General features: G+C 35.7%; 1 protein-coding gene across 2 annotated transcripts in view; it reads right to left on the reverse strand.

The window, feature by feature from the left end:
• Window positions 1–1,917: 1,917 nt before the first annotated feature.
• PSMC2 (proteasome 26S subunit, ATPase 2) overlaps window positions 1,918–22,363 on the reverse strand; it is a 45,164-nt gene continuing 24,718 nt past the window's right edge. The window contains exons 1-12 of one of the 2 annotated variants that reach the window (XM_074193992.1): window positions 14,453–14,579; window positions 13,211–13,248; window positions 9,722–9,803; window positions 9,158–9,257; window positions 8,108–8,239; window positions 7,319–7,391; window positions 6,715–6,810; window positions 5,920–6,084; window positions 4,336–4,423; window positions 2,500–2,702; window positions 2,305–2,401; window positions 1,918–2,212 (exon numbers count right to left, since the gene is read on the reverse strand). In XM_074193992.1, the coding sequence (XP_074050093.1) occupies window positions 2,055–2,212; window positions 2,305–2,401; window positions 2,500–2,702; window positions 4,336–4,423; window positions 5,920–6,084; window positions 6,715–6,810; window positions 7,319–7,391; window positions 8,108–8,239; window positions 9,158–9,257; window positions 9,722–9,803; window positions 13,211–13,248; window positions 14,453–14,522 (1,302 nt within the window). In that variant the 5' untranslated portion in view covers window positions 14,523–14,579 and the 3' untranslated portion in view covers window positions 1,918–2,054. Of the gene's footprint in view, window positions 2,213–2,304; window positions 2,402–2,499; window positions 2,703–4,335; window positions 4,424–5,919; window positions 6,085–6,714; window positions 6,811–7,318; window positions 7,392–8,107; window positions 8,240–9,157; window positions 9,258–9,721; window positions 9,804–13,210; window positions 13,249–14,452; window positions 14,580–22,363 lie in introns of those variants that run through there. The other variant, XM_074193993.1, reaches the window with a different exon arrangement.

A 22,363-nucleotide genomic window follows, 5' to 3' on the forward strand; every position in this document is an offset into this window, starting at 1 on the left:
GCAAAGATACAATAAATACAAAATATTACTTGTTGAGCAATTAAATGTTTGGTATAAACAAACAAGTTCTTAAAATAATCAGCTGCCTCCTAATATCCAAGTTGAATTTCAACTTTGTAACTGTAGACAAAAATTGTTCAAAATCTATTTCAACTTTGTTCTTTCCACTACAAACAAAACATCTCCAAACTGGAGTTTAAAGCTGATTTTTGCATTTATTATTAGAATCTAATAGAGTAGCAGGGTGGTATAATAGATAGTGTCAGTCCTGGAGTAGGGAGGACCTGAGTTCAAATCCATTCTCTGACACATAATTACCAAGCTGTGTGACCTTGGGTAAGTCACTTAACCCCACTGCCTTGTAAAAACTAAAAAAAAAAATAATAATCTAACATGATATAACTATTTGTGATAGTGAAAAGAATATTGAGAACACACCCTGATTATAATTTAAATTTACTTAAATCAGAGCACTATTACACTCAAATATTCTGCTTATTCCATACTTCTTCATAGATGATTTTATTTTCAATTTAACCTGCTATTGGCTTACTTTGTTTTATAATTTGAGAAAAGGAAAGGAAAGGGGAAATGACCAAAAGTGGAAAAAGAAAAACAGGACTTGTCTGATCCATTTTATATGTTAAGTATCAAGAATGAAATTTATGGCTGAGCTTCAATTGTCAGTTTTAATTTTCAAAACTATGTATAAGTAAATTTTCTTTTTTTTCCTATTTTTTTTCCTTGTGAATTTAAAATAGATTTGACTACTGGATATCTGTGTTGTTGATTTTTTTTGCCTCCACAGTTCATAGGTTTATAGATTTGGAGCTGTAAGAAAACCTTTAGGGTCAACTCTTTGAAACCCACCCTCCTCACTCCTCACCCCTCCACCCATTTTACAGACAAGAAATGGAGGACCAAGGGCTATGAAATTTTACCAAGTTCAAACAGGTGAATGTGAAATTCTAAACTCAGGTCCAAAATAATAAAATGTTTGTCCATCTTTTTCTTTCTGAATAGGCTAATTTTCTTGCAAAAATTACTTTAAAATATCTAATTAAGGGCTTTCAAGGATCCAAGATCTCTAAAATTAGTATTTTAATTGTTAAATCATAGCATTGCTAACTATAAGAGCTGCAAGGGTCACCAAATCCAACTAGACCTGAACAATAATTTCTTCTATAGCCCCAACAAATGATTATCCTGCTTTTTTTTAAGACCTCTGACAAGAAAGAATCCCTCTCCCGCTTCCCTAATATAGTTCAATCCACTTTAAGATGGCTTTAATTTGACTGGACATTTTTCCTCAAATGGAAATGAAATCTACCTCTAAATGATTCCAGGTACAAGGAAAAAATCAGATGGCTTGGGGGTGGGGGAAGAGACCTGATAAGCCACAGAAGGGTTGGCTCTGAGACCTCCAGCTCAGAGCAAGACAATCTCTCTGGTCAGTATAGGTGCAGGAACTGGCACTTTGAGATTCCATCACCTCACTTCACTTGCAAGTTTATTTATATAGCCAATTGTGGGCTATACAAAGTTGAGTGATACTGTTAGGGTTCTTATCCTTACTTATTTCATCTTCTTGTTCTGCCTCGTCATTATAATCATTCCATACCAACTGTGGTTCTTACTTCATTGAATTTAGTCAAATGCGAAAAAAAAAAACCATTTAATATTAAGTACTCTCCTTAATATTAAAAGAAAAAAGAACTACATTCAGAGTATTGAAAGAAAACCTTAACATGCTACTAAATTCACCACAGTGATTCCTATTTTTATATCCTGATGACCAAGACCTTAAGTGGCTGTGGTATCAAAAAACAGAAAATAACCTTTTAGCAATCTTTCAGTGAAATTTTTTCCCCTTTTATTTTTACTATACAAAGAGCGAGTCACATAAAAGAAAAGAACCAACTTTGGGAAAAGTTTATTTGTATATTAAGTACTAATTATAATGGTTAAACAGGTCTATGTAACTGAGATTTTTCTTTATAAGAACAAGTTATTCCAATTGAGAAGAAGCAATTTACTTTGGAAATTTCCAATGATTAGTTGTATGTCATGTAACGGGGAGTAGCACTGAATTTGGCGTATGATTTAATGACCTTATTCACAGCTTCCAAGAAATCCTTCTCAGTAGCAATTTTTCGTCGTGCTCTGATTGCGAACATCCCTGCTTCAGTGCAAACACTTCTAATTTCAGCACCTTTTAAGTATAAAAAAGGCAACTTATTTTAGACACTAAATAAATGCAACAAAGACAGAATAATCAAGCAATGAGCAACATTATTCACTTACCAGTGCTATTGGGACACAGTCGCGCTAACAATTCAAATCTTATATCCCTTTCAACGCTCATTGAACGAGCATGAATCTTGAAAATATGTGTCCGACCCTAAAAACACAAAAATAAATATTGCTAAAATCACAGGAACATTGGGGAGGGGGAGGAGGTCCCACAAGTACTTCTAAAGTAAAAAATAAATTCCTTACCTCTAAATCAGGTAAGCTAAATTCAATCTTTCTATCCAGTCTCCCAGGCCTCATCAATGCTGGGTCCAAAGTATCAGGTCTGTTGGTAGCCATCAATACTTTAATATTACCTCGAGGATCAAATCCATCCAGCTGATTGATAAGTTCCAACATAGTTCGTTGTACCTCATTGTCACCCCCAGCTCCATCATCAAAACGAGCACCTAAATAAGGTGAAAACTATTAGGCTGCATTATTGTAATTTACAAAACAAAAATAGTATTTCATAAAAGGAAAATGCTATTCCAAAATTTGATCCTGTTTACTTTCTGAATTCACTAAGCTGGAAAAAGGCCTGCAAGAAAAATGGCACTCAATTTACCAACTAAAAAAATCTTACAAAATAAGTACCCTTTATAGTAAATACATTCCAAAGCTTTTAAATAGTCTATTGCTATGTTTTTGCTCTATTATTCTTTTCTTTTTTTCTCAAAGATAGGGCTGAGGTTCCACAAATTCTAAAGAAATCAGGGGTGGCTAGGTGGTGCAGTGGATAAAGCACCGGCCTTGGAGTCAGGAGTACCTGGGTTCAAATCCAGTCTCAGACACTTAATAATTACCTAGTTGTGTGGCCTTGGGCAAGTCACTTAACCCCATTTGCCTTGCAAAAACCTAAAAAAAAAATCACTCAACAGGGGAAGCTAGGTGGCACTGTGAATAGAGCACCAGCCCTGGAGTCAGAAGGAACTGAGTTCAAATCCAGTTTCCGACACTTAATAATTACCTAGCTGTGTGACTTTGGGCAACTCACTTTAACTCCACTGCCTTGTAAAAAAACAAAACTCAAAAGTCAACATGGAACATTATGCTTAATTCTCACATATAGTCAATACCTTATTAAAGGAATAATAGGTCAATTTCTTCCCCCTTCTCTACCAATAAACAATAACATCTCTTTTAAAGCAAAAACCTTTATTCAACATAAAATTCCTATAAATAAGTACATCTGAAATGGCCTGATTAGATAAATGACATTATAGCATGGAAATCCTATATAAAGTAGGACTCATAGGACTAATGCTGTATTACTTTACTAAATTAGTGAACATCTCCAACATCATAAAGTGGAAAGAGTTCTAACTTCCACTTTACTGTTGTTAGTACAAACAAGGGGGTCAAACTAAATGATCTTCCTGGTCTTTCTAGTTCTAAATTTATGATTTTGAGATTTTTTAAAATTTCTAATATAACAGAACATTGCTTATGGCACAATTAAGAACTGCATAAATGTGTATATAATACTGCAGCTTAAATCAGATGTAGCCCTCACCATCACAATAAATAGTTCTCTAGTTCTCTAAATTCTAAAGGCAACAGAGCAATAGTGAAACATTTTTTAAAATTAATAGTGGAAAAGTAGCTCAAATCATATAAGTATATAGCTAAACACAGTGGAATTGAAATGTCACTGTAATTACATATAAAAAAATTCAAATTTAAATTACTTTGTGAGTTGGACATTAGCAAAACTGCCCAACACTAGCATTACAGAGAGGTCCCATTATTCATTTAGGTCACTGAAATAATTGCATGGTATATTAATCAAAGTATTAAAGAGTCAAGTATAGTAGGAAGAAGGTCCTTCTCTTTTACCTATTTCAAGAATCATATCTAAATATGGTATATTTATTCTATTTTTGATTATACAGTTCTCTTAAAATGTTAAATTTCAGAGATATGGATCTCAAACGTATTAAAATTGATAAACAAATTAGCATACAACACAGTTACCACATTGAAAAGATTTCTTTTTATAACTTGCAAACTCTGACCAGCATTCTTAAATGTTACTCATACCTCCAATAGCATCGATTTCATCAAAGAATATAAGGCAGGCCTTTTTGGTTCTGGCCATTTCAAAGAGTTCACGGACCATTCGAGCTCCCTAATAAGAAAAAGATGAACAAAGACATATAATTCAAGAGTCACTTTAATATAAAACTTAAGCATAACCCAACAAGAACAATGCTTCTAAAAAGGATAAAAACATCACTTATACAAAAATATTCATAGCAGCCCTGTTTGTGTTGGTAAAGAACTGGAAATTGAGTGAATGTCCATCAATTGGGGAAGGGCTGAACAAAATGTGGTATATGTATGTTATGGAACATGTATTACCAGAGGGATGGGAATTAAGAGAAGCCTGGAAGGATTTGCATTAATTGATGCTAAACGAGATGAGCAGAATCAGAAGAACATTGTACACCCTAACAGCAACATGAGGGTGATAATCAACCTTAATGGACTTGCTCATTTCATCAGTGTAACAATCAGGGACAATTTTAGGGTTATCTGCGATGGAGAATACTATCTGTATCCAAAGAAAGACCTGTGGAGTTTAAACAAAGAACAAAGACTATTACCTTATTTTTTTTTAAATGGTATCTTATTATGTAATTTTGCTAGCTCTTATATTTTATTTTTTCTTTAAGGATATGATTTCTCTCTCAACACAATCAATTTTGATCAAAATATAGCATGGAAACAATGTAAAGACTATCAGACTGCCTTCTGTTGGGAGCAGGGGGAGGGATGCAAGATCGGGAGAAAAACTGTAAAATTCAAAAAAACAATTTTAAAAAAGGTGAAATAAATGAAAAAGAAACAGTACTTATATTTTTGCAATGCTACAAAAAAAATCTATTAAAACTCAGCTACTGCAACATTCAGCTTCATGATTCAGCTACTCATCCACACAATACTGTCTTTGTGATTATATTGCCTATTAAAGGCAGACAATATCTGTAAGTCTGAAACAGGTCAGATTTTAATAAACCAAACTTTGGACAAAAGTTCACCTGTGAAATATGATATACTATATAAAAATTACAATAAACAAACTAAACTCTGGGTGTTGTGTTATGTAATTTTACCTATAGTAAACAATGACAGAAACTGTTTCCCTTTCTTTTATTCTCAATCTGCATCTAACAACTGAATTCACAAATTCATCACTGCCATGGAGACTATTCAAAGAACTAATGCTAAAGAACAAAGGGCCCCAGCCTATTTTATTCAGCTAGAATTTTTAACACTTTATATATATAAATAATATGTTAGGCTCTTTCCCTTATACTTGTATTGCATTTCTGGAATGTTTGCTCTAAATACCAGAATCACAGAAAGCAGAGTCCTTCAATTGGTTCCTAGGAAGCATGTGCAGCTCCAAATTGTTATAAAATACAGTTAATTAAAGCAGTGCAGTTTCTGAGCTGTTCAACTATTACAAGGTAATCATTAATCATTCGATGACTGTCTTGTCCCAGACCTATAGGAATGATCCAGGTAAAATAGTTTTTCCTTTTTTTATACTCTGTATTATAAATCTCCCATTAGATTTGTTCATAATAACTAACTTGTTCATAAATACATTAGCTTTACCTCTCCAACATATTTCTGCACAAGTTCAGATCCAATAACTCGGATGAAGCAGGCATCTGTCCTGTTAGCAACAGCACGAGCACAAAGAGTCTTGCCTGTGCCCGGGGGACCAAAAAGCAGCACACCTTTGGGGGGTTCAATACCAAGATTAACAAACCTCTCCGGCTGCAAAGACAAAAATATAATATTAATGCCTCAAGGAGAATTTTTATATACTTAATACCAAAATAATGTTGTCACTGTTCATAAAGTCATGGTGAAAGTTAGCTTAAAAACTTATCTACCTTTCATGCTAATTTCGATAAAATTGTTTTTAGGTTTTTTTTAATTTCAATAAAATCTTGATAGAAGTTAGTACCTTTTCTCTATTTTAAGTAGTTACTGTTAAATCTGCCCAACTTCAAATTATGTCCAATTCTCTAATTTATAATTACTTTATTAATCTAACCTTCTCATTTAATTTAAACCCATCTCCTATTGCTATCTTTAAACCAGTTATTAGTCCTGCTCCACAATAACCCTTTAATATTACTGAAAGGCTAGTAAGATCTTATTTCTCATTTTCAAATGACTTCAATTTTCCATATGCCCTCTTCTCTAAACCTTTAAACCTTCTCAGTGTTTTCACTTGAATCTTATCAACGTTCTTTTCTTCCCTATTTAAAAGGATGCTTGTTTTATAACAACTGTTTATACCATGAAGAAAGAAATCATTAAATTACAAAGGTCCAAAAAAACCCCATATATTTATCACTTCATACAAAGCAATTTAAAGCTGAATAGAAATCCACTTACATGAAGCAGTGGAGTTTCAACTACTTCTCTTAGCTTCTCAATCTGTTCTTTGCAACCACCAACATCACTGTATGTGACATCAGGTTTTTCTTCCACCTAAGAGGGAAAAATACACAATATATTTTAAAATTTCAGTTCTGGACCTTATATAGACCTATAACCCAAAAAGATTTGAAGTAAGGATTTTTTTTTTTAGGTTTTTGCAAGGCAATGGGGTTAAGTGGCTTGCCCAAGGCCACATGGCTAGGTAATTATTAAGTGTCGGAGGCTGGATTTGAACTCAGATACTCCTGACTCCAGGGCCAGTGCTCTATTCACTGCGCCACCTAGCCGCCCTGACTATTACTTTTTTAAAGTTTATTTAAAAGTGAATTCCAAATTCTCTCCCATTCTACCTCCCCAACCCCCTCATTGAGAAAGCAAGCAATTCAATATAGTTGTACATGTGTAGTCAACTTAACTGAAAAACTTACAGGTTTTGTTTTAATTTATCAAGGTAAAATACGTGAACAGTCTATGAGTTACAAATTTCAAAACTTTTCATGAAAGATGTAATTATACTTCAAAAAAAAAAATGAGATTTACCCATCCCTCAGTAACTTACTTGCATCATGGTTACTGTTGGGTCAATCTTGGGAGGCAGGGGAATATGAATTTGATATTTATTTCTGTCCACACTGAAGAGGAAAGAACAGTCTTACTCAGACATTTTTTAGTTAAGACAGAGAGAAGAGTCAAAAATAGAAGCCAATATGCTCATATTGAGTTATAATACAATTTGATAGATTAAATAAGATGAAGAAAAGCATGAGTATGTGATAATACTTGGTATATAATGGCATTGAATAAATTCATTCAAAATAAAATAAGCACTGTGTCACAGAATCTTTTTTTTTTTTGGTAAGGTAATGGAGTTAAGTGACTTGCCCAAAGTCACGTAGGTAGGTAATTATTACCATTGCCACCTAGCTGCCCCCCCCCTTTTATTATGTTTCTAGTTTGTCATTTTTAATGATACAACAGCTCCACTATTTATTTAGCTTTTCCTCAGTGTTTGGACATTTAATTTGTCTCATTTTTCAAGAATACAAATAAAGGCTCTGTGACTTGTTTTGTATACAAAAAGAAGATAGATCTTTTTCTCCCCTTTTAATTACACTATTAGAATGTAATCACTCCAGTATAGGAATTCTTTTTTTTTAATTTTACTTATTTAAGACAATGGGGTTAAGTGACTTGCCCAAGATCACACAGGTAATTATTAAGTGTCTAAGGTCGGATTTGAATTCAGGTCCTCCTGACTCCAGGACTGGTCCTCTATCCACTGCACCATAGCTGCCCCCATGTCATAGTATCTTTAGTGAAAGAAGAGAACAGTACAAAGACATCTTACCCAACTCTCATTCCTTCTTCAATGTCAGTAGGTGCTACCTGATCACTGAGGTCCACCACAAATTTGGCAAACTGCTTCACATTGATAATGTATTTTGGGTCCTCTGAATCAGCATTGATTATCTTTGTACACCTAAGCAAAAAGAATACCATAGTGCAACAAGGTAATTGGATTCTATATTGTGGATATAACACGTGAAAGTAAATTAAAAATTGAAGATGCTACTACTGCTCAAGGTAATATTACTGAAAACTAAAATTGTAGAGTATAAAATAAAGGAAATAAGATCAAAGGAATCATTTTCTTAAGATACCTCCTTACAGATGATGTGAAACACAATGTTTCACACCATCTGTAAGGAGGTATCTTAAGAAAATGTTTCACATCCAAATAGTCCCACTTCTAACAACCTAAAGTACTTCAAAGTTTTTACATATATTATAAAAACTCTGGAAGTAGGTATTTCAGTTACTATTATCCTCAATTTATAGATGAAGTTATTATCAGAGAGGCTAAAAGCTATGTCTATTACTATAGTTACTATCAGAAGTGGAACTGAAATCCAGGCATGCCCCTCTGAGACCTATACTCCTCTCTATACTAGCTGACACTGCCTCTTCTAATGTCATATTGTTCCTCATAAAAAACATTCCATATTCATATTTATAATAATGAATAAAGAATATGCTATATTCTCATAATTCCCTCTACTTAGAAAGGATGGTAAAAACCTCAAACTTTATTTAAAAAAAGCCAATGTATAGAGAAAACAACAACTTTTATTCATCTAAAAAAAATCAGAAAAATATCTGTATAAAGAACTAAATTTTCTATCCAATTTTACGAAAAAGTTTCACTGTAGACTGCCAAATCACACAAAAAAAATTTCCAAAATTCAAAGATTTTTGTTGATAGCTTAACTTACTTGGGATTTAGAATGAAAAATCCTTAATAAGCACCATTGTTATGTGTCAAGAAAGTTTGTTCAGTCTAATAAGATTTATCTTTAGACAAAATTAGACAAAAACTCATCAAGAGTGACAGCAGTACCTTGCAACCTGTAGTGGCTGTTCACTCTGAAGGGTCTGTTTATCTGCAGCCAAATCCCAAAGAGCTGGGGGAGCCAGACCAGTGTCTGACTCTTTAATGCCTAGAAAAGAAATAATAAAGTCATTGAATAGTGTTATATTAATCTACTCTGAAACAAGGATCCATAATTTGGAATAAAATTTTAAATTTAGAATTGTAATATACATATTATTTCAAGTAACTTAAAATAACTTCATAATAAGATAAATTCCATGTAATAAAAATATTTCAATGCCTTATATAAGAGTCTATTTGTTATAATAAAACCAAGATCCATCCACTGAAATCTACTAAACTGGGATTTGGTACAGAAAATGCCTATCTTAAGGAAAGTAGCTGTGTATCATAAATAATAAGTACTGCAATTAGTAATATAGGACAGTGACTGCCAGTTAAATAAAATGAGATTCAATTTGTTAAAAAAAAAAAAGAATACAGAAAACAATAAATTTAATGAAAGTAAATTCTGAATTCAAATTCTTACTCACACATTACTTCTGAAGAAAGGGAAAGGAGGGAACATACCAGTGAGCTCATTGATTTTCTTAAGAAGTTGCTGGATGTCATCTTCTACCTGTTTAATCTGTCTAGAATAAGTGCTCTGGCCCTGGAAAGAGGACAATAATTCTAATTAGTACAAAAAACCTAAAATTTATAAACTATAGGTAAAAAAAAAAATTGAAGCTGGGGAGGTCTACAATTGTATTATTTATTATTTACTCCAAGGTTATAAAACTGACAACATAATATCTATCATTTTCACTATATTCCCTCCAACTATAAATAGTCAAACCCTCTGCATATTCAAGGTTCTAAGCAAAAATTGTGTCCAGAATTATCAAAAACCATAAACATATCAACATATGCAAACCAGAAGATTGAAACATATGAAAAATGTTATATTTTATTCATCTCTATATTATTAATGTAGAAATCAATATTTCTACTATGTAAATTATTTCATTCTATTCAATACAGAAACATATAGCTTTATATACAGCAGGAAGTAATTTATGTAATAAGTTATAAAATAAGACAAATCTTATTGTGAGTCTTTTATAAAACCTCAGTACTTTACTATGTGATATGATTGACACCCAATTCATCAAACTATACATGTATTCATATCCTCTTTTGTCCCAAACCCCAATTTCCATGAAGGCCTAATGGTCAATCCGATGACCTTGTTAATTTACATACGAAATAATGTAATCTCAAAAAACAGTGTTTTCACTGTACTTAAGGATTTAGTTAAGGATTAGTTCCAACAATCAACATTTTTAGTTTTCAAATAAGAATATAAAAATCACAGTGTGTCACCCATATGTATATAATACCCTTTTAAGAAATCTACAAAGTCAAAACTACTACTATCATAATAATACTAGAACATTATTTGACACTTTTCTAACTGTTTCTGTGAAAAGCCAGATTTTTCTCATGCTTAAACAAAATAACATAATAATAGGCTAAATGCAAGTAAATGTGAGAAGCTTTCTTCCCTTTTGGGAGACTAATTTGCTTTTGGGGAATGTGATTCCCCAAATAAAGTCTCATGTCCCTATACCTCTCATGTGCTGAGGATCCCCTTGGATGGGCTGAGTTACAATACACTAACTGTCCTTTACTTTCCTTCTTTGTTACTTATCTATCCCCTGCTGGCTGCTGCTATGGCTACTAATGTCCTCAGGGGATCAGTTGACTCCAATTGCCTTTACTGCCATTAATTTCTCTTTCCCTTAGCTTCTGTTAACCACAGTAACATGTAATAAACACTTTTTGTTCAAAAAAAAGAGAATTCAATTGTGTTCTATGAAATCAGATATTAAAGAGAATTGCCAAAATATGTAAAATAATGACACTCTTCTTATTAACTTTTTTATTTTGGAAAAGTTATTCCTCAGGGAAAATTTTATGTTAACTTGGAGTGGGTTTATTGTTGCTAATTTTTATGAATTAGTAAATATCATAAAAATATGTTTTAATTTCTAATACAGTAAAGATTGATAGCTATGACCTATATAAACAGAAAAGCTCTTAAAGATCCTCAACAATTTTAGTTTTAAGAGACCCTGAGACCAAAAAGTTTTGAGAAATACAAATCTTGTCAATGTTCACTGAAACAGACATCAAATAAATTGAAATATAGTAAAGATGATATCTAAAGTCAAAACTGGAGGCTAAGAATATTGCTATTTTCTTTAACAGACCCATTATGAGTTTATTTCTCTAAATTTTCTTTAATCCATATTTTTAGCTTGCACCACCTCATAGGATAGAGTCCCATATATTTAGTAGCCCAAATGTGATACTATCTTTTCTGACTCCTCCAAACTTTTTTTTTTAATATTTTTGCAAGGCAATAGGGTTAAGTGACTTGCCCAAGGCCACACAGCTAGGTAATTATTAAGTGTCTGAGGCCAGATTTAAACTCAGGGACTCCTGACTCCAGGGCTGGTGCTCTATCCGCTGTGCCACCTAGCCGCCCCGACCCCTCCAAACTTCAATATATTTCCTTATTATAGTCATCTTGACTTGGGGAACATCATCACGTTTACTTTATGTTCATTCCTGGTTCTCTAGTCCCTCATGATCTCATAGCCTTGTATCATATCACTTCTGTTTTTGTTCAGACTGAAAAGTCTCAAAACTTGTTAGTCTATCAACATATAACCTCCTAAATCCCTAATTGGCATTTCATTACTTTGGGATTTCACTATGTATTTCCAATTCATCTATAATTTATATATCTATAATTTTATCAATGGTGAAAGGTACTCTTTCCACCAAAGCAGATCACATATATCTTAAGTAAGATGATCTTCAGGAGCTCCTGTAGCCTCAAAAAACCCATCATTCAAAGACCAACCTAATAAGTCTCTAAGCTTGGCTAAGCTGGTCCTCAGACAAAACACTTAGGAGACAACAGCAAACTTATATACAAAACTTTTCTAGCTTGATAAGCCCTGCCAAAGCTTGCATTCTGCTGGAACAGCCTACATAGAAAGACCCAATATAATCTTATATAAAGCACCAGAATAAGAATTTAGTAAGGTCTAGATAATTTACAAAGGCATTAATTAAGACTAAATCTAGAACTGATACCCAGAAAATCAACTTTACTTTTCTACATATAGAGAAATATTAATTCTAGACCTTGTATACTATACTATCTCAAAGCCTCTCCAGTCTCTATGATTATAATGTGCCTCAAAATATATTGATATAAATTACTAGCAAAGACTCTTTGGAAACTTACATGTGCATATAATCCTCTTGAAAAAGCTAATCAGTCAGGCTTGAATTTTCCTTTTAAATTTAATTTGCTTTCAATAAATATGCTATTCCTCCTAGATTATTCTGGATTAAAATATTCTATTTTAAAGAGTTCATCACTTTTTTTATTCTTTGTTAGAAGAATATGTGTTGAAGGGAGATGATAACAAAAGATACTAACAATCACCCTTTTAAACATGAAAATTGCCAGGATAACATCTGCCAACCTTTTCCCTCAAACCTTTTCCTCATTTAGTAATGAAGTAATGGTAAAAAATGTTTGCCAGAATAGGACAAGAAATCTGTTCTTCTAGAGGAAAAAAATCTATTATTCTAACAAGTTTCGTCTACTAAAATGGCTGAGATCTTTAGCCATTTTTCAATATTTTTAATAGCATACCTTCTGATAATAGAAATTATTTTCACATCTTGCCATAAGTTAAGCATACGTTTGCTTTCAGCTATACTGAAAAAAATAGGTAAATTTTTTGTCTATAATACTTCAGAGAAACTATTCAAAAATCATCAATACTTTCAAATACAAGACTGAAAATTTAATTTTCTCTCCCTATTATCCACATGCTAGGTATACTTCTATATGCATATAGTTAAAAATAATGAAAAATCTAATCAGTTAGTAAGCTTGAATTCTCCTTTACTTTCAATAAATATGTATGGGGCAGTACTATATTACAGTTTTGAGTTACACTACGATTTATAACAATACAAATAACTTACGTAAGTTTTCAACAAGGCAATATCACCCTCATCCAGTGCTGAAAAGACAGAAACAATGTTAGTTTTAAGATCAAAAAACAATAGCGATGCCATTTTTTGGAAAGACTCATATCATGAAAAAAAAATCCTTGAAATTTTACTGGGATTCATGAAACAACTAGATACAGCATATCTCTGGATAATTTTTCATCTGAAACAATCCATACAACTAAAGAAAAGATTATAGTTATCATTCAACGTGTACTGGAACTTCTGAACTCAAAGAGTAAAACTGCAAAGTAGCTGATCAATTCCAGGACACGGATCTCTATGACAAAGTTTTCCAGTAGATATTCTGGTGTTCCTGACTCCAAGGCCAGTGCTCTATCCACTGCTCCACCTAGCCACCCTGCCCAGTAGATATTCTGGAAACTTCTTTAGTTCTCAGATTTGGAAGATGCCTTCAAGAAGAGAAATAATGTTGGCATGATTTTAAGTTCTATTAACAAAGGATTGCTATTTTTTCCTTCCATAGGTATGAATGGGTGAAATTTGAAGACTTGAAAAATCTGTGTTGTGACTTAAGATGAAAAGACAACCTGGTTCTTATGCAACCCATGCCTTCTTTTGAAAGGTGAGGACCTGAAGCTATTTAAAGACAGGAGAGAGAAGGTCAGAGTGGAAGCCTGGAACACGTATGAGAAATACACTTTGTGAGGTGTTTAATCAAACTTGAAAGCTGGAGAATTCAAAATAAGGATGTTATGGCCACAACCGGCCCTTATGCCCAAGAGAGATGAAAGATTCTTTCTGGTTTCTAAATAATTCCTAATCTCCCATTAAATTTGAGGCACTGGGCAAGTCATTAAACATCTCTGGGAGCTTATTTGAAAATTCCTAGATCTGAGTTAAAGTGAAGGGTCTCTTTTATCTCTAGTCAGACAACAAATCCATTTTGACAGGAGAAACAAAGCCAATGGGAAAGAAACTAAAACTCTTAAGGTGCTTTCACGAAAAAAATAAAATGATTTTTTTTTTTAATGCTTATGTGGTTACAATGAAGAGATGGGACCTCGACTAAGAACAGAAGATTTCCGAGGAAACTCCCCCGGCCTAACCCAGCAGCTGGCCCCCCTCCCTCCAGGGCTCCGCGCACAGCAGCCGCTGCTCAATAATAAGGAATTACGGGGATCCCGGGCTGAATCCGGCTCCCTTAAATCCCCGCCTTCCTCCGCCCGCCCCCTCCCGGGCCCGCTGCCCGACCTCGGATGGGCTTATCGTCCTTCTCCTCCTCTTTGGTTTTCCGCTGATCGGCGCCCAGGTAGTCCGGCATCTTGAGACGCGTAGCTGCCTCGCTCCGGGGGGACGATTACACAGCAGCTTCCGCCTACTTCCGGCGCTTCCGTCGCATTTCCGGTCCCCCGTGCAACCGGTGCCACAGCTTATGGGTCCGGCCCCCGTCCTGTTCTCTCTGCCCGAGCCACATGCGGCCCTTCCCGGGGGACCTCGGCGGCGGGCTTCACGTTTGCAAGAAAAACTCCTTCTGCCCGCGTGTTGGGGCCACACCCGGAGGCGCCCCCACGGGCAGTTCCTGGAGGTGATGAGCTCCCCGCCGGGCCGAAGATGGATGAGCCCTTGTCAGCCGCCTTCCTGTCATTAGCAAGCCACTGTTTTGTGCCAGGCGTGTGTTCGACGCTGAACACGGAGAAAGGGGAGCAAAAAGCAAGCCACCGGCGCTGAGGGCTAGAAACAAGCCAATCAACAAACCTCTCCCAAGTGGCAAACCCAGAGGTAAAATGGAACCAACATGCCCCGGCCTCCAGGAATTTTAAGTTCCCAACAGAATTATTTTTTTCTTCAAATAGCCGGGGGCCGGATGACATCAACTCCGAGAGTCTGTGCCTTTGAAAGCCAGCCCAGGAGCATCTCTGGAAGCTTCCTGTCCTCCTTTGAAAATTCCTGGATTTGAGCAACAGGGAAAGGCCTCTTTCTAGGGGGGAAAAAAAAATCTATTCTGTTAAATTTGGTCTACTAAAATGCTGAGATTTCTGGTGAGGCATCTTCGAGTGTCCGGAAGACTGAGACTGCCCAACTGGGTGACCCTGGGCCAGTCACTTCACCCTGTTGGCCTTAGTTTCCTCATCTGTAAAATGAACTGGAGAAGGACATGGCTAATGGCTGCAGTATCCCTGCTGAGAACACCCCAAATGGGGTCACCTAAGTTGGACGCAACAAACAGGAGCAATGGGGCCCTCCTGGGAAAGACTTCTGAGTTTCACACATTGTGCGGCTGTGAGGGCCTGACTTCATTCTAGTGAAATCTTTTAAGGTGTCCTTTAGTAATGATTTTCCTTTTTTCCTTCCCTCATTTCAAGTAGCTTATCTTCCTTTCTAAACCCATTTTTCTGGTGATATGAATCATAATTATCTATACGACTCATCTCCTACTAGATTGTGAACTAGATCCATGGGAACAGGAATCATCTTTTCTAAACTTTAGTCTTCCCCAGATTCTGAAAGTGATTGCCATATAGTAAGTAGGCCCTTAATAAAAATTATCTTTGTCACTGTCTACAACAGAATCAGAATCTACTGCATATAACTACAGCAATCCATACTTCAACTAGTTTGTTTGATCCTGGGCAAGTCACTTAACCTATTTGCCCCATTTTCATTACATGTAAAATGGGGACAATAATAACCCCTAACTTCCAGATGTGTGAGATTAAGGAGTCTGTGTCACATCCCATGGCAAAATAATATTAGCTGGGGAGTGTGTAATAATAATAATAATAATAATAATAATAATAATCCTACCAGGGCAGCTAGGTGGCACAGTGGATAGAGCACAGGCCCTGGAGTCAGGAGTACTTGAGTTCAAATCCAGCCTCAGACACTTAATAATTACCTGGCTGTATGGCCTTGGGCAAGCCACTTAACCCCATTGCCTTGCAAAAAAAAAAATAATAATAATAACAATAATCCTACCTCTAAACCCTGTCTTATTCTACCATGTAAAACAAACATAATCTTCTTACTTTTATTACCCAACCATTGAAAAGCAAATTCAATCCTCATTATCCTAATTATTTACAACTATCCTAGCCTTCACTATATACCTTATTACCATAATTATTCATAGCTTAATCTATACCCTATTAAAAGTGATATTCTATAAAAACCTCATTTATGCATTTCCTCTGATTAAATTTGGAGATATCCAATCAGAAAAAATAACCAATTTAATTCCTCTTAAAATTACATCATTTCCAAGAATAAAGAAACCAGACAGTGTTTTTCCTCTCCCAGTAAACAACACTGATAAGAGATATAATAATATATTCATGAGGAAGTTTCATTGAAGGTCATTCTCACCATCTGTGCATAAGAATGTTTTCTTTCTATATATGAACAACAAAACTCAAGGGCAAGAGAGAGAAATTCCATTTTAAAGTAACTGTAGAGAACATTAAATCCTTGGGAATCTACCTCCCAAGGCAAAACCCAGAAACTATATGAGAAAAGTTTTCATGAAGAAACTTCAGGGAGACCATCTCTCACAGGAGGATCAAATGAGATAAAAATTATAACGTGCTTAGCACTGTGGCTGCTTCATAATAAACAATTTAAGTAGTTATTATTCTCATTAATTAGTTTTAATTATATTTAATCATTTTAACTTGATTATTAAATATAATATGGTTATTATTATTTTAATAGTAATATTATTATTAATCATTGTATAAGCTTTTTTATGCACAGCCATCTGCAAATACACTGTAATCGGATATAGACAAAAAAAAAGCAAAGTAATCCTCAACCTTCAAAGAACCCCTCAAGCTGACCATGTCACAAATGTAGAAAGGATATTTATTGTAGCATTTGAACTGGATGAGAGCTCTGAGGTACTGCCCAATTCAAGAGAATCTGTGATACTTAATAACCTAATTCTGATTCTGTTGTAGACAGTGACAAAATTTTTATTAAGGGCCTACTATATGGCAAGCACTTTCAGAATCTGGGGAAGACTAAAGTTTGGAAAAGATGATTCCTGTTCCCATGGATCTAGTTCACAATCTAGTAGTAGAAGAGTCACATAGATAATTATGATTCATATCACCAGAAAAGTGGGTTTAGAAAGGAAGATAAGCTACTTGAAATGAGGGAAGGAAAAAGGAAAATCATTACTAAAGGGTATCTTAAAAATTTTTCACTAGAATTTGTACTCTTTTTTTTCAAAGAATATGTATAGATTCAACCTGTTTACAAGGGAATAAAGCATGCTCCAGGAAAAAAATAACAGCATGACTAAAAGCAAGGAGAGGTTTGGGGAATAGCTAGTATTTACCTGCAAACTAATAAGGCTAGTAAGGTCAAGTGATACTAGATTTAGATTCTTTGATTTCAAATCCAGTAAGCATTTTTTTTTAGGTTTTTTGTAAGGCAATCGGGTTTAAGTGGCTTGCCCAAGGCCACACAGCCAGGTAATTATTAAGTGTCTGAGATCGGATTTGAACCCAGGTACTCCTGATTCCAGGGCCAGTGCTCTATCCACTATGCCACCTAGCTGCCCCTCCAGTAAACATTTTTAACCACCTTCTATGTCTCAGGCTATGTGCTAAATTCTGGAAATAGAAAAAAAGGCAACAACAGTACCTGAAGAAACTATGCTAACAACAGTGTATAATACACATAGAATAACATCTCAGATTGCACTAGAATTAAGAGGGATTGGGAAAACTTTGCAGATAATGAAACTTTAGTTGAAACTTAAGGGAAGCCAGTAGATAGAGATGAGAAAGGAGAGAATTCCAGATAGGACAACAGTCTAGGAAAAGACCTAGGGTTGGGACTGTCTAGCTTAAGAAAGAGCAAGGAGCCAGTATCACAGGCTCAAAGAATGCATAGAAAAGTGTGTTTAAAAAAAAAGTGCAAATACACAAAACTAGAAAGATAGAAGCATCCAGGTTATAAAGAGTTTTTAAAAGTCAAATAAGATTTTATGTTGGGTCTTAGAGGTAATGGGGAACTATTGGATTTTATTGAATAAGGGGGTAAGATGGGCATAGCTACACTTTAGGAAGATTGATTTGACATCTAGGTGGAAGATGAACTAGAGTTCAATGAACTGGAGTCAGAGGTCAGTGAGCAGGATTTTGCAATTATCAATTGTGATAATCAAGGATGAAGAAAATATGTAAAATATTTGTATTGTGAGTTTGAGGAAAATATTTCCCTAAAAGATTGTGATTAATGAGACTAATGACATTAACTACAGAGAAAACATCCTCAGTGGAACAAACCTGCTTTGGCAACTCCTGTGTTTGGTAACACATTTTTTCCCAAAATCCTATCCCTGACATCCTATTCCTATTACTCAGTCTCTCAAAGAAAGAAGTATATAGGTTTCTTTTGCCTCTGGTAATGCCATCTAAGTCTGTTAAAAAAACCCTAATGTGTATATATGTATGTTTGTGTGTGTGTGTGTGTGTGTGTGTTCTGCTCATTGCTATTCATCTGACAACAGCCTAAAAAAATTAATTCTAATTAAATTTTTAATCTTCTAGCCCTTTGCCTCTTGTGTATTGGCTTCACTTGAATGGATTAAGGAGGGAAAAATCACTTTCCTGGAGGATCTTAGGATCACTGAGTTGAAGAATTCCCTAACACAAGCATTACATTTGAACTCTGTAGGGCATAGTAGCTGCTAGCAAGGCTTAATTCAAGGAATTGAGAACAGAAACCAAATTGCAGAATTGATTAATGAATTAATAGGTTTTTTGAGTCCTTATTATATATAAGGTGCTGTGATGGGTACTCTGCATAGAAATAGACATAAGATATATTTACTGTTCTCCAAGAAAATCTAGTGAAGGGAAGAAGACCTATACATAAATAACTACAACATATGATTTTATGTGACACAAAAGTGTTACAAACCTCTAAAGCAGGGCTGTCCAACCTTACTTTTAAAAGTTTTTATTGCAACAATAGGCAATATATTTTGATTTACCATTTTAGTAAAAGCTCTGCTTCTTTTACTAAAGCATTTAGAAAACCCACAGGGGGTGGAATAAAATCACACTGTGGGCTACATTCTGCTTGTTGGCTGCATTTTGGACAGCCCTGCTCTAAAGTATTCAGAAGCCAGATTAATGAATTGTAGAGGAGGAGAAATGGGAAAGCTTCATGAAAGAGACTATTTGAGCTTTATTACAATGGTGAAGTAGGATTTTTGGTACAAAGAGATTGAAAATAGGAAGTCTATAATGGAATTTTTAACTAAGGAATAGTATGAGTAAAGGACATAAAGGCAGGAAATTCAAGGTACAATGAGCGAAACCAAGTGGAATAGTTTGGAGAGTTCTCAAAATGGAGGATCCACCAGGATTAATGTTGGAAAAGAGGTAAGATCATGCAGAAACTTAAATGTCAATTCAAAGGTGGAGTTCATTTTTTGTATGTCATGGACCTTTTGGACAGTCTCACAAAATTTATGAACCCTTTCTCAGAATAATGTTTTTAAATAATAATATAAAATACATAGGATTACAAATTCATTGGGGAAGTTAGGTGGCACTGGCCCTGAAGTTAGAATACATCAGATAAGATTTTCTTTGTTTTTTTACTTGGAGACAGAATATCAATGATGGGGATGGGGTGAGGCAAGGTAAGGAAGGAAAGGAATACCAGATCAGGTACCAAACCACATAAAACAAAACTGGCTAATTTTGGTCAGAACTAGTCAAAACTTTGTCTCCTGTCTCTTTCTCCTCTATCAGGAAATAATGTGATTCTAAAAGGGGAATATCTTCATAGAAATGCAATATAGATAAGGAACATTGCAAGCCAGGATTACATATGTGATTCATTTGTTCCAGCAATGTCTATCGACTTGTTGGTCCCTAGACAAGGCTCTCACACTAGTCTAGCAATGATTAAGTTAATGTTTATAGATGACTAAAAAGCCCTTTATTCACTCTTCTCCCATTGCCACCATCTCCACAGAAGCAGAAGAGGATCACATTATTGGCATTTTGTAGTTTTCTTCATTTCATGAATTGCCATCATAACCTTCAATAACTAAATAGTCAGCCTATAGGTGATGAACCTCTATACATTTGGCTGGGTTTCCACTTAGAAAGCAGACATCTATTGAAATTATACTTGAATCTTTCCTGTGGGGAAGATCCTTGTAGAACATTTGCTTTACTGGCATTGCCTTCAAGAACCCAAGGTCATCTTAACCCAATGAGGAATTAGACAAGTACTAGGGGGAGAAAAGAAAGAGGATTAGATTTTCAAGGAAGGGGGGGTGGAGCCAAGATGGGGACAAGAGAGGATCTTCTCTTAGGTGCTCTCTCTTAAAAACTTATAAGCAAAGGACTCTAACTAAATTTTCAAGAGACAGAACCCACAGAGGGATCCAGTGAGGCAGTTCTTCAACCCAAAGTAATCTGGAAAAGAGTGGAAAGGCTCCATTCTCTGGGGTTGGAGGGGTAGCCCACCAGAGCAAAGGAACTTCATCCTCCTGGAGGCAGCCCCAAAGCACTGGGAGCCACAGTTTACTGCAGTGAGAGCAGTTTCCTGACCTAGGCACTGGGGAGCACCAGGCACAACTTGGGGGATCAGCGGGGGGGGGGGGAGACCTCTGCCAGAGCGAGCATGTGAAGCGCAGCCCTCAGAGCACACAGCGAGCAGCATGGCCATGGCAGCCCAGATCCAGGAACCAGAAGCAGAAGCCAATAAGCAGGAGCTCCCAGGGCATGAGTGCTGAGCCTAGGGAGGGGAGGGGAGTGAAGAGAGACTGCAGAGCTCTGTCCTCTGCCCCTGGAACAGGACTCTGGGGCTCTGACCACATTCAGATCCTGATCACAGCCTAGACCCCCCATAGAACAGCAGGGCCCCCCCCACCTCAGCCCCATGGCAGAGGGGTGTACTTGTGGTCATTCACAGGCCAAGAGGGAAGACACAGAAATCCTTGGGGGGGTGTCCCAATAATACTCAAAAGCTCAGAAAGCACCCCAAAACCAGGTTCAGGCTGGGGAAATGAGTAAGCAGAGAAAAAAGAGGAGCATCATTGAGAAATACTTTGCCTGTGATGCCAAGAATGTTCAAAACACTCAGTCTGAAGATGAGGAAGCACAAGCTCCTGCATCTAAAGACTCCAAGAAAAAACAGAAATTGGGCTCAGGTCATGAGAGAGCTCAAAAAAGACTTTGAAAATCAAGTGAGGGAGATAGAAGAAAAATTGGGAAAAGAAATGAGAGAGATGCAGGAAAAACATGAAAAAGAAGTCAGCAGCTTAGTCAAGGAGATCCAAAAAAATGCTGAAGAAAATAACATTAAAAACTAGCACAGGGCAAATGGATAAAACAGTTCCAAAAGTTATTGAGGAGAAGAATGCTTTAAAAAAGCAAAATTGGCCAGATGGAAAAAGAGATAAGAAAGCTCTCTGAGGAAAACAAATCCCTCAGACAAAGAATGGAACTAAGGGAGGTTGCTGATTTTATAAGAAATCAGGACACAAAAACCAAAAGAATGAAAAATTAGAAGAAAATGTGAAACATCTCATTGAAAAAGGAACTGATATGGAAAACAGATTTAGGAAAGATAATTTAAAAATTATTGGAATACCTGAAAGTCATGATCAGGAAAAGAGCCTTGACATCATTTTAAAAGAATTACTACAGGAAAATTGCCCTGATATCCTAGAAGCAGAGGGCAAAAGAGAAATGGAGAGAATCTACTGATCTCCCCCAGAAAGAGATCCAAAAAAAACAACCCCCAGAAATATTATAGCCAAGTTCCAGAACTCCCAAGTCAAAGAGAAAATATTACAAGCAGCCAGAAGGATACAATTCAAATATTGTGGAGCTGCAGTCAGGATCACACCAGACTCAGCAGCAACTACATTGGAAGCTCGTAGGGCTTGGAATACAATATACCAGAAGGCAAAAGAGCTTCGAATGCAACCAAGAATCAACTACCCAGCAAGGCTGAATGTCCTCTTCCAGGGAAAAAGATGGATTTTCAATGAACCAGGGAAATTTCAAATGTTCCTGTTGGAATGGCCAGAGCTGAACAGAAGGTTTGATCTTCAGATACAGGACTCAGGTGAAGCATAGAGAGTGGAGGAGAAGAGGAAAGTAGGAGGGACTTAATGATGATGAA

This window comes from Macrotis lagotis, chromosome 7, assembly GCF_037893015.1.
Source record: "Macrotis lagotis isolate mMagLag1 chromosome 7, bilby.v1.9.chrom.fasta, whole genome shotgun sequence".
Lineage (NCBI taxonomy): Eukaryota > Metazoa > Chordata > Mammalia > Peramelemorphia > Peramelidae > Macrotis > Macrotis lagotis.